Source organism: Pygocentrus nattereri, chromosome 23 (genome assembly GCF_015220715.1).
Source record: "Pygocentrus nattereri isolate fPygNat1 chromosome 23, fPygNat1.pri, whole genome shotgun sequence".
Classification (NCBI taxonomy): Eukaryota; Metazoa; Chordata; class Actinopteri; order Characiformes; family Serrasalmidae; genus Pygocentrus; species Pygocentrus nattereri.
In genome coordinates, this window is record NC_051233.1 from 22,509,239 (window position 1) to 22,521,846 (window position 12,608).

Below are 12,608 nucleotides of genomic sequence, written 5' to 3' on the forward strand. Positions count from 1 at the left end.
AGAAGGGTCCGATGTTGTGTATCAGACGTATTTCAGCACAGTCAGTTGATGTGCAACTGTGTGTGTGTGTGTGTGTGTGTGTGTGTGTGTGTGAGTGAAAGGGCTGTTTACCTTTTCGTGGAGTGTGTGCTCATCCCTGCGTGGATCTGTCTCTGAGTCCTGCTCTAAGTACGGCACATTCATGTTCATCAGCCAGGCAGCGGTTCGGTCCAGTGCACTGGGGATCACTGGGGAAGGGGCCTATCACACAGACAGACAGACACACAGACACACAGACAGACACATGAGTATAGTGAAGCCATAAAAACATCCCAAGTCCCAAGACAGGCACATCCATAAAATAACCAATAAAAGTGTGCTGATATTGAGTTTTTCAAAATTTGTTTTCCTTGCTGGTTACCAATAATTTAAAGGGGAATTCCACCAATGTTTCCAAATTTCTTTACAGTTCACTCTTTCAGATGTAAACAAAGTTATTCAGAGTAGCTTGATTTGAAATTTAACTGCACACTATAGAGAAACTTAGAGACTCAGATTTTTTATTTTTTTACAGTGGTCATGATGACTAACACTAATCCATGTTTTACAACACTAATCCAGATGTTTACTGTACAAAATCACCAATTAATCTACACGTCCTAAGTTTTATATGGAATGCTGATTTTATAAGTTTAAAATGGTGATCTATCTAGAAAAGACACTGTATAGACAAAAAAAATTAAAAATACATTTTTGGGTACTACTTTGTCGTAAAATGGCCTGTATGAATCTCACCACCATGAGTACATTAAAAAATTTACATTTTAGGTCAAATTCCTAAAGGGGAATTCCAATCAGCTTTCTAAATTCCTTCATAATTAAATTGGTAAGCCGGGAATATAGCTATTCAGAGTCATTTGGTATGAAAAGTTCATGTCTAGAGAAACTTACTAAATCAGAATCCTTCACAGTGGTGGTGATAAGAACCAGATGTGTGAAGAATTGAATGCCTCTAAAAGCACCATTACAGCTAGATACTGCATTAAAATCACTATGAATACAATTGCTGATGCCTGGGACATTCATTTATGGTAAGATTTGAGGTTTTGTCCTTGAATATTTTTGTAAAACCTCTTAAAGGCGTACGGGTACATGCAGGGGGCTATTTTGTATGATGAAATTGTCCCCAAAGAATCCCCCCCCCCCCAGATGTACCACTATTCTATCATAATCAATGTTACATATAACAACAAAAGCAGAAGCAATCTGCAGGTTCACTGCAGTTTAGGATAACGAATGGCTTTGAGATGTAGACACTGAGACCCCCGTCACCATATAAACACCACTGTACACAGTCCATTTCCCTACAATAAATAATTTCACATGAAATCAACAAGAATGATTTTGAAGAAAAACAAAAACAGTGGGAGTCTGCTTTATCATTCGTAAAAAATAAAATGTCTCAAAAATCAGGCATATTGTTCCTAACCATTTAATGCACTTACTTTGAGTGAGGGAGCTTTTAGAGGCACTAAAATCTTCAGACAACTGGTTCTTTTCAGCACCACTGTGTCAACTAAGCTACTGTGAACTACCTTGTTTACATCTTAACCATTTAATGATGCAGAAAATTTGGGTGTGGCGGGGGGGGAGGAATTCCCTTTAAATATATATGAAGCCAAACTTTAGCAAAAACTGAAAATAAGTACGCTATTGAGAATAAAGCCAACCAACACACATTTCATGTCAGCTGTTTAGCACTTCCAGCAGTTCCAATATGTGCTTTTAAGAACAGTTTGGAAAAGAAAACTGTCAAATCAGTATTTAGATAAAACCGGTTCTTCACATCAAGACAGACACATGGGTGAACACGAAGCTGAGCACTAAAGCTAAATATACCCAGATAATTAGTCCATAACTGTTATGTTAAAAAAAACTCTGCAGCTATTTTTCTTAATTAAAAACTAACAGTGAAAAACAAATATTTCAAAAAGATGTCACCAAACTTTTGACAAAAACCTAAAGCAAAGGTCACTACAGAACATTTTTGAAGCTTCTAAAATACAATATAGCGCAAATACTGTGAGAATTCCACTGAATCTGGGATATTAATTAGCCTGCCGATGAAGGGACAGTTAGCGCAGTGGAGGAGGGAGAAGATGTGGGAGGAAGAATCGTTTCTTCTCAATCTGTTAGATCGAGTATTTTTTCTGTCTGTGTGCCATGAGATAACTTCCTAGCTCCTAGAGCCATCTATTCACAGAGAGATATAGATATGGCCTTGGTAACCCCACAGTCAATAACAGAGAGAGAGAAGAATAGAGAGAGATATAGAGAGAGATGGAGAGAGAGATGGAGAGAGAGATGCTGGTGCTGCCAAGGGGCTTCCATCAATCATTCAAACCAATCAATCAAATCCCCGGAGAGTGCGCAAAGCATTGTGGAGGGGAGGAAATGCCCTTGCTGTCCCCTTCATTGTCGGACCACTGAGTATAATCATTTCCCTCTAACACTGATGATTACAGTCGATCTGCTAAAGAAAATCCGCTGGACGCCACAATAGCCACAGACTGTGATTACTGCAACTATTCTAACCATTGTAGAAAATATCACTGAAGCGCAGGAGTGTAAAAACACATTAGTGCTTCGTGCTGTATTTTCACTGTCTTCACTATAATTCAACAAAACTTCTGATAGTTTTTTTTTTTTAAATATCCCACCAGGCAAGTTTAAATGGTGTAGAATATGGAGATGCAGAGCTTTGTTACAACAGTGACAATATACAGAATACCCAACCCTCAATTGCAAAAAGGTTGGGACGCTATGTGAAATACCTATATTTTAATGAAAACAGTACAAGATGAATGCTTCATCTCATCAGTTCGTTGTTTTTTGTAAATAAATGTTCATTCTAAAGTTGTGAAATTTTCAAAAAACTTTCTGAACAGATGATGCAATCACAAAAGGATCATACAGACAGGCTGAGTCCTTTATGAGTAAGGATTGGTTGCATCAACAAAAAAAATCCAACCCTCTACGGTGCATAATAACATCAAACGATTCAGGAAATCCAGAGAAATCTCTGTGCATATGAATACCTGTGAAACTTCAAGCCCTCAGACACCACTGCATTAGAAACTGGCATGCTTCTATGATGGACATCACCACATGGGCTCAGAAATACCACTGTCAATCAACAGAGACCATTGCTGCATCCACAAATACAAGTTAAGACTGTACTATGCACACTAGAAGTCATATATCAACGTGAGGAACACTGACTTCTCTGGAGTCCAGCTCATGTGAGATGGAGTAATGCATAGTTGAAGCACTGTCTCAACCTTTCAGACAGTTTGTGGAAATAATAGACGTTGTGTTCTCCCAGGCAAAGAAGAAAAAGACCATCCATATTGTTACCAGTATAAAGTTCAAAACCTAGCATCTGTTATGTTATGAGAAGGCATTATTAATGCTGTGAAGGCATCATTAACATTGAACATATTTTGGAACAACATATACTGCCTTCTAGACGCCATCTTTTTCAGGGATGTCTATGCTTATTACAACATGACAACACCAAGAAACATTCTGCATGTGTTACAAAAGCATGACCGCGCAATCAGAGAGTGCAAGTGTTACACTGGCCTTCCTGCAGTCCACAACTCTCACACTGAAAATGTGTGCAAAACACAACAATAGAAGTTTGTTCCCCGTAAAGGGGTATTTTCACTTGAAAAAAAGAATTCATCATCCACCAGGCTCTGCTTCCTACTGTAAGAGACAAGTAGGAGAATTTAAAATATGCACTGTCATCATGCAAATCGCCAACTTATCACTTCAGATTTGTTCAGAAGGTTAATTTAACTTTTTTTTAAATTGAGAAATCAAATATAACTCAGATTTAATTGAGTTTGAGTATTCAAATGACCGCTCTAATTCTAATCAATGATAATACAGATGATAATATAGCTTCTATTCTCAAAAATAGCTAGAATTTGGGTATAATTTGGACACATGGTGGCATAGAAGTTCCCTGCAGGTCAAACATAAACGTTTATTTTCTCAACTGTGGAAAAGCTACCTATTTCCACTGGAATAAGCTTTTCAACGTTTGTTTTTTATCTTTGTTTGTTTCATTCTTTCACAATGTTTATGTACATGCTAACTTGAACACAAGGGCAATTTTTACACGATCTGAAAACCACAATTTAACTACATTCAGTTTGGAATATTAAAATTAATAATAATTCAACTGTAATCAGATGAAATCCTGGTGAGATGGTGAGATCCGAGATCACAGGTTGAGAAAACTCCAAAAGAGACAAGATCTGTGGTCCAAATCAAACACACACACACACCTAGAATGTTGGTCATTTGATTGGGAAACATTCCTCTTAAGAGATTAAAGAAAATTAATTGCATGACCTCTGACCTTGCGTAACAGTGAATGAAGCTATTAATGCTTTGTAGAGACAGATAGTGAAGTCAGGAAAAGGTCAACTCTAATATCTATTTAATGTGTTTGTGTGTTGTTCAGTCAGAGATTAGAGGCAGAGGGAAGCTCTCACGCATAAGAGGTCTGCACCGTGGCAGTCTAATCTGGATGTGTGTGTGAATGCACCTGTGAGAGATGGTGGAGTGTCTGCATGTGTATATGTGTAAGCTGTAGGGTAGATAACACACTGCCTCTGCAGCCTAACGTAGTGCGTCATTATCCGCTCACCCACACAAACACATTCAGGTTGTTCATGAATTACTGTGATTACATCCTTATCACTGCAATCCCTGAATCACTGAATATACTAATTCAAAAAAAAAAAAAAAAAAAAAAAAAAACAGTGAAAAGATTTCCCATTTGCTACAATGAACATACTACATGCTTATGCTGTACATAATACAGTACTGTACAAAATTCAGAGACTACTACTTATGTATTGAATTTCCAGTGAAAATAGCCTTTAAGGTATTTATTTTTCAGCCTATATTTATAAGGAGGATTAGATACAAGATAATCCACCAGCATAAAAAGGAGAAAGGAATTTCAAAACCTGGAGCTCAAAATCAAAGAAAGAAGCTGCTGGTGTTCACAGAACTACTGATCCATTAATGGATTCAACCATTTAACCAGTATCCTGAGACAGCTGCTGTTCATATTTTAAAGCAATAGTCTGGTGAAAGATCAAATTTATACAGTTTTCCACTGTAACAGTCAATTAGCCAACACATTAGCCTCAAACCATGTCACATAGAATTCATTTCATGTTAGATTTACTTATGTGGTTTCTGACATTATTTGATATTTTGAAAATTGTGTAAATGTGAGTTTTCACCAAACTATTTCATTAATTTTCGTTGTGCATGTGAGAAAGTTTAAGTACCTGCTTGTGCTGCGTCCGCTGCTTTGTCTCTGGACTGTCCCCTTTGGAGGAGGAGCTCTGCTGCCGAAGTCGTGCCCCGCTTCCTGGCCAATCGGGCGATGATGACATCACGCTGCCGCTGGAAGGTCGCGGATAGGGGGCTGAGTTAAGCATGTTGGGTGGAGTCCGTCCACGGGGAGCGGTGGCTTGCGTAGGCGGAGGCGGTTGATCTATGCGCCGCTGGGGGCCGGCGCTGTTTTGCCGCAGGACAGTGGGCTGACTTGAAGTGGAGTGCTGCGTTTCTGTTAGCGACAGCTGCCTCCTTGAGAACTCTCCCGAGTGTCTGGACAACTCCTCATGGTTCAAGAAGCTGGAGGGAAGCTTCCCTGCCCCGGCCACTCCCATTTCCTCGTTGTTACTGTGAGAACTGACCGAGCTGTGGCATTCCGAGCCTGAATCGCCACCCGTTTGTCCTCTGGGTGACAGGGGTAACCCTGCTGCCATCTGATACACTGGGTTCTGGAAGGACAGCGGTGCCAGAAGCTGTGCTGGCCGTCCCGAGACCCCCTCTGCTCCTGAGGCGGTGGGCTTCTGTCCTGGCCTGTGGAGCGTGGGACCTCCCAGTTGGTTGCCCTGGGGCGTACGGGCATTCCAGGCCACCATGTGCTTCTCGCCGTGTCCTTCTGGGGCAGGTGCAAGCTCTAGAGCTTTGGTGGCTTCTTGCAGATCCACCATGGACAGGCTCTTGCTGCCGTTGGCTAAGCCCAACTCAGGCTCGTTGGCCTCTGAGTAGCTGGAGCTGCGGGCGGGGGAGCCCTGCAGACCCGAGGAGCGCGTGACAAAGAAGAGATCCTTGTTCTCGGGTGTTGGTGAGGGCAGCCGGGTGAAATCTACCAGGCTGAGAGAGATGACAGAGAAATGGAGAGTTGAAAAGGACCAACATGTGCTGATAGCTGATTATATCAGGGCTGAATGACTTGGGGGGGGGGGGGACATCTAATTGTGGTTTTTCAGACCAGTACTGTGACTATGATTTAAAGCAGTTATTTCCTGTAAATCAAGGTCCATTTTCTGGCATCAGGCTTGAGTTCTTAATGTACTGCCAACAGCAATTTTCAATATAAAAACAAACAATCAATCAATCTCTTAGCTTTAGATTATTATCAGCTTATTTAATATAGTCAAAAATGAAACTGAATGACAATATCAGTTCCCATATAACAAATATTGTACTAAAAATTTATTCTTATATTGTTAAATATACTGACAACATATAACAATTTGTCTCTTTTTCTTAAGGGTTTTCAATTGTTAAATATGTTGACTACTCCCAGTTGTCGAATGTCTTATACTCAAATAAAACACAAAAACTCAAGTCTTAACTGATATAACCACAAAACAAGTCCATATAAATAACCCTATAACTAAACCATAAATTAAATATGGCCTATTACGCTCATTTGTGGTTTTGTTGTTGTTGAGATTTTAACAACTAGGTAAAACTTTAGAAAGCTAAGCACCTGGGAGACTCTTCTAAACCTCTTTTTAATTAAATACACAGTTATTCTGCGTTGTTAAACTACTAATGACACTAAAACCTTATTGTAATTTACTGTGAACTAACCCTGTGCAAATGACTCAGCTAGTCAAATGCTGATGACTAGAAGAGCACTAGCAACCATTCTGGAATAAGCTTGTTTAGATTCCAGATCCAGAAGCTATATTTCATGGCAATGACTCATCAAAATGCATTTGCACTTAGCTCTGTAACTTCATCCATAAAAGCTGTCCTATTCTTATCACTGCTAAGCCTCTCTTCCCAAAGAGTCTGTCCTTCCCTTATCTAGCCAACCCTTTTTCTAAAAGACACCAGCCCGTCTACTTTACAACTCATTCCCTGACGACATTTATGGAAGCCAGAGTGAAAGAGAGCCTTTTAATTGTACGTTGTTCACAGACACATAGAAAATAAGACAGAGGAGCACAAAGGATAAATATATTGGGGAATCATGTGAGAGAAACACAGAGGACAAAGACTGACTGCGAGAGCGACAGAAGGAGATAGAGGACAGGGTTTAGTCTGGCCTGAGATTATGTTGAAATAAATTAGCAGTGTCTGGCTTATTATAGTTAGACAATAAAGACTGTCTGGCTGCAGAGGAAGAAAGAGAGAGGAAGGGAACGAAAAAGAAAGACTCGTTTAATTTCTTATTTCGTTTCCCTTGACTTGATTATGGTCTGCATTAGCTTGGTGTCAGTGATGTTTGTGTGTTTTGTACAAACTTGCTGTGAGTCTTTGTAAATCCTCAGAAACGCCAGTCTCTGAGTGTCTGATGTTATCCTACAGTACTGTCTTAGATGCCTAAGCATATCATTTAAAGCCATCTTGGCTAATAAGTATTTTTGCTTGTAAAATCACTATATAATTATAATAACATAAGTATGGAAAAAGGAACAAGAAGTAATTATTTTTAAGAAGTAGATCGGAGCCTGATTTGTTCCAGATTACTCCTTGACACCCCCAGGCATCAAAGAGATTTGATAGTTGATTTGATATAATCAAGTACTGATTTGACAAACCAGGTATTGTGTGATATCTAGAAATAATACTGGGCTTCCATGAGGAAAGGTTTGGAAATGGTTAAATGAACACATTGGCATACACAAAATAGCTTACTGTATGAATATTATTTGTATTTATTGCAATATAGTTGTCACTATTCTATAGAAGCGCAGGAAAAACTCGATTCTTAGCATCGCGATGGGGATGTGAACGATTCTGAATCGATTAATAAATGTCAAAAAACGATCTTCTAAATATTTAATTTATAACATAACGTTGACGGAACGTAAAAGGCGGAAGTGGGTAAGTGCAGCGCCCGGACAGTCTGTGGCAGCACACAACAAAAACACACATGGATGAGCGAGAAATCCGACCGGCTCCCTCTGCATTAAAGCCAGGTTAGATCAGGAGTCACAACCCACATGTTTGGAAGAAACATTTTGTCCTTTCAATAAAGTCAAACCACCTTGGGAGCCACAACATTTAATGTCCAGTATGTCTCAGTATGTGTTAATATCCTAGTATAGGACAAAAATATAAATGAAAGTGCAGGTTTATTTTGCTCTGCTTTAAGCTTTAGCTGTAGCCGTTTTCCTCCCATCTCTGCCACGAAGCTTTTCCTCAAAACTAGAGCAGTTTCTTGCAAAATGTCTTAAGGTGAAATGGGAAAATTTTAAAGACAAGCGACTTCATCTTCGCAACTTTTTAGAGAAAGACAGTCTCTCGTTACAGATATAACGTACCAGAAAACCAACTGTGGTGCTTATAAATGTGAATAAGTCAATTTGTTCGTCTTAAATCTCTGTCCTTCCATTCGCTACTAGCCAGGCGAGACTTTGCTGCTATGTGACCTGCAGTTCTCAGTGGTTGAGAACCAGGGCTTTCGCAATATGCTGCACACTTTGGAGCCGAGATTCAGCGTCCAGTCTTGAAAATATTTTACTGACACAGCGATCACCCCCCCACCCCCCCACCCCCCCCCACCCCCCCACTCTCTACAACGAGACCGAAACTGAGGTTATAAAATCATAGAAAATGGGCAGGCCAGCTGTAACATGTGCTGTGTGGACATCCATTATCACTGGATCTTATTTCACCATAACAGCGAATATTTTCGCAGATGAGTGGCAGCAGCGTCTAATGAGCTCCAAACAGCAGCAGTGAATGAGAGTCTTCCAGTTCACTTTCTACATCACTTCCATTTGATTTATTAAAAAAAAAATATTGGAAGTAAATGCATTATGGATCATTACAAATACTTTGCTTTAATACTACAAAGAAGGTAAAAAAACAAAAGATGCATCAAGATGCATCGATAATAGTTTTATAATCGCATTGCAGCTTTTTGAATCGTAATCGAATTGAATCGTGAGGTGCCTAAAGATTCCCACCTCTACTGCATGGTATCAATAAAAAAAGTTAATACCTTACATGCACTTTAAACAGGAGCTTTCTAATTTTTCATGACTGATATGTAATTTAAATGTTGCTTAGCTAAATCACATTCAGAGCTGTAACCCCGAACCTTATTTACCTGTTCTAAGGTTGGGGGCTATAACCCAGTAAGAACACAGCTGTAAATGATCATTGAATGCTCATTCCTTACCCTGACAGGTCACTGTCCATGGCCATTTTTGGCAGACCAGTGGAGATGCTACAGCCGGGGGTAGTAGGTGAAGGTATGCGCTCAGGCGGCACAGCCACCTGAACACTTGATGGATTGGTCAGTGCTGTGTGTACATCTCTCAGGATTCTGGGTAATGGACCGAGTTTTGAGGCTGCAGTCTAAAGACAAGAGATGAGGGTGACATTAAGCCTGGCTGTTTTCTTATTTCTGCTCTTTAAACGCCAACGCAGCTCCAAAAACCTGCCTGATCACACAATTTGTAGAAACATTGTACAGTACTTTGCAAAAGTCAGAGACCCACCCTTTCTTGAATCAAAAGCAAAGTAGTGGAAAACAAAACCAAAGTTCCAAAAAAGATGAAAAGATATAGAAAAAACGGATTTCCTAACAACCAAGCAAAACCCAGTAGAGCACCAACCTGTCACCATCGGATGATCAGTACTGACAGCTTTCATCTTTGACAGAGAGGATAGAATCAAGCTCCACTGTTGCTTCAGATCTGAAAAAATCCACTGAACACTGAACATTGAAGGTGAAATTAAAAGCAACTCTCTCGAAAAGAGTGGGAAGCTATAATAAAGGCAAAGTGCAGACATGCAATGCAAAAAAAAATGTTGTTGAGGCTTCGGTATAATTTTCCATTAAAAATGTTTTCTTCTTCATTCCTGATGCTGAAAAATTAATAACTTGTTTTTATCAGCCATTCTGATAGGAAATTTAAATGAATGGTGGTCTCCGACTTTTGCACAGTACTGTACATTTAAAACACATGCACTTTCATTAAAAACAGAAGAATCAGGTATCTAAACTGCCCAAAGTTCAGTCCTCAATGACACCAATTCCCTCACTACACAAAGAATCTCTCAGATTTCCCATTCAAATTCTCTAATGGCAACCACATTCTCCATACTGCTCTGCTAATAAAACTGTTAACAACCTTTGATTAGAACCTGGATGAGGCACTCTCTGACTCTCTTTTTGAAGACAGAAACTCCAACACTCCACTGAAGTGTTTAAAAATAAAATAAACCTTCAAATGCTTGGCCGACTTTGAATCTTTAATCATTTAAAGAGATCTGGTTCAGCATCATTTTGCGTAACAGAAATGTGTCTGGCTTTAAAAGAGACCAAAGGCTTTAGAAGAAGAGGGCAACATCAGAGCTAGTTTCTGTCCCAGGCAACCTAGCGTGCAACACCCTAACAGTTGATGCTCCATGGATCAAATCCAAATCTATCTTTAACGCTGTCACGTCCTTTATCTAACTATTAATCAGTAATAGCCACAGGGGACCAATGGATTTTTCATGTATACCTCAAAACATGTGACAGAAAGAGCCTTTGGATTATGTAAACAGGCTATTCATAATTTAACACAAGTGCAGCTATGAGAATCTCTCTTTTGGATTAAGGCTAGTCAAAAAGTAGCTTCAATGAACTGAAACTTTGCTCTTAGAACAGATATTCTAAGGGAACAGACATTCATACTTACCACCAAATGTTTTAGAACAAAACAAATAAATAAGTAAATAAATAAATCAAATACATAGGTGTTGAACTATAACGCAATAACTGAATGCAATAAGCCACAAGAGGCAGAGTATTACAGTGATTTTACCACAGTTAAAGTGATATGATACAATATGATAAAAAACTACCATGTTCAATAAAAATGTACTGATGAACCGATGTGAAATGTTTTGGCCAAAATAAACTGAAATTCAGGACACACATGGCCAAAAACCAAAACTGCAAAAAAAACTGAATATACTTACTAAAATGATTACAGTACATAGGCTACAAAATCCAGCGGTTGGTAATCCAGGGCAACGAATTTCATTGTTTTTAGTTGTACTTTGAACTTTAGCACTGTTGTTTTAAATGTTTTTGTCATTTCAAAAACAGAGGCTACCAATGTCGTCAGCATGCTAGCAAGGACTTTCCTTTCTGCTTCTGTTGTTTTGCTGCTTTCTGTATATTGAGATGGATTTTATGTGCTCAAGTTGTATTAAACTTGTAATGCAGAAGTTCTTGGGTTCCTATGTCCCTCAGACAAATTGAAATATTTCCATACGGCCAACATTTTCACTGCTGGTCTACTGCTGCTCCAACTGTTTGAATGCGTCTGTTTTTTTTTTCCACTAGTTTTTATGTGCCACTATATTTCCACTCAAACTTCAAGGAGTAATGCTTTAGCCTGGCAGCTACAAAAATAGACTGGGAGGTTAACTGGAAGAACAGTGAAAGATAAGAGAAGGGTAATACTGAAATGCTACTTGAAATACTTGCTGCAGTAGAGAAACAATCCATTGCCTCTACAGGGCACTATCCTCAAACAATCTGCTACTCAAATGTATTCTAAAACGACTTTGGACTGAAATGCTGCAAGGAAAAGTGTATACACACTACAGTAAGGCCTAAAGGGCGGTGTGAGAGGATTCACCTGATCCATTTGGAACACCACCTCAGCCAGTAAGGAGTGCAGGGTGGAAAGTTCACGGCCCAAGTCAATGTAGCCCTCGAAACCAGCCGTGTTGGAGATGGTTTCTGGATTGGAGATTTCCAGCAAAAAGCGCTGCATGTTGGTCCATTCATGCTCCAGAAACTGGTTCATAAAGGACATGTATTCCTCTTTGTTGCCAAACCTGAGACAGAGAGCGAGAGAGAGAGAGAGAAAGAGAATAATTGATAAATAACATTTACAGATATAGATAAAATGTCAAATCGTGTCTAGTGTATCACGTAAGTCTATTTGAGATCACAATATGCATAATTTAGTCAGATGTAAAAGTCATTCAAAGAGGTCTGATATGAAAATGTTCCATTCTAGACAAACTTACTAAGTCAAAATTGTTCACAGTAGTGGTAATAGGAACCAGACATCTGAAGACTTTAATGGCTCTTAAAGCTATGTAATGGAAAGGTATTTCATGAAAAGGTTATGCACACTGCTGAATGCCTAAGGCATTGTTTTATGATAGCTTTTGGCCTAAAATCTCTTTTGTTAATTCATGGCAGAGATACATATGGGGCATTACATATAAAAGATTAGATATAAACATTATATATGAACACATGCTCTTTG

At 39.2% G+C, this 12,608-nt stretch overlaps 1 protein-coding gene across 14 annotated transcripts in view; it reads right to left on the bottom strand.

The window, feature by feature from the left end:
- Positions 1-12,608, bottom strand: part of dab2ipb (DAB2 interacting protein b) — a 250,907-nt gene that overhangs the window by 12,349 nt on the left and 225,950 nt on the right. For all 14 annotated transcript variants that reach the window (XM_037533218.1, XM_037533219.1, XM_037533222.1 and 11 more), the window contains 4 exons: positions 11,967-12,168; positions 9,506-9,684; positions 5,358-6,234; positions 112-240 (listed from right to left, as the gene is read on the bottom strand). In XM_037533218.1, coding sequence (XP_037389115.1) covers positions 112-240; positions 5,358-6,234; positions 9,506-9,684; positions 11,967-12,168 — 1,387 coding nt within the window. The remainder of the gene's footprint in view (positions 1-111; positions 241-5,357; positions 6,235-9,505; positions 9,685-11,966; positions 12,169-12,608) is intronic.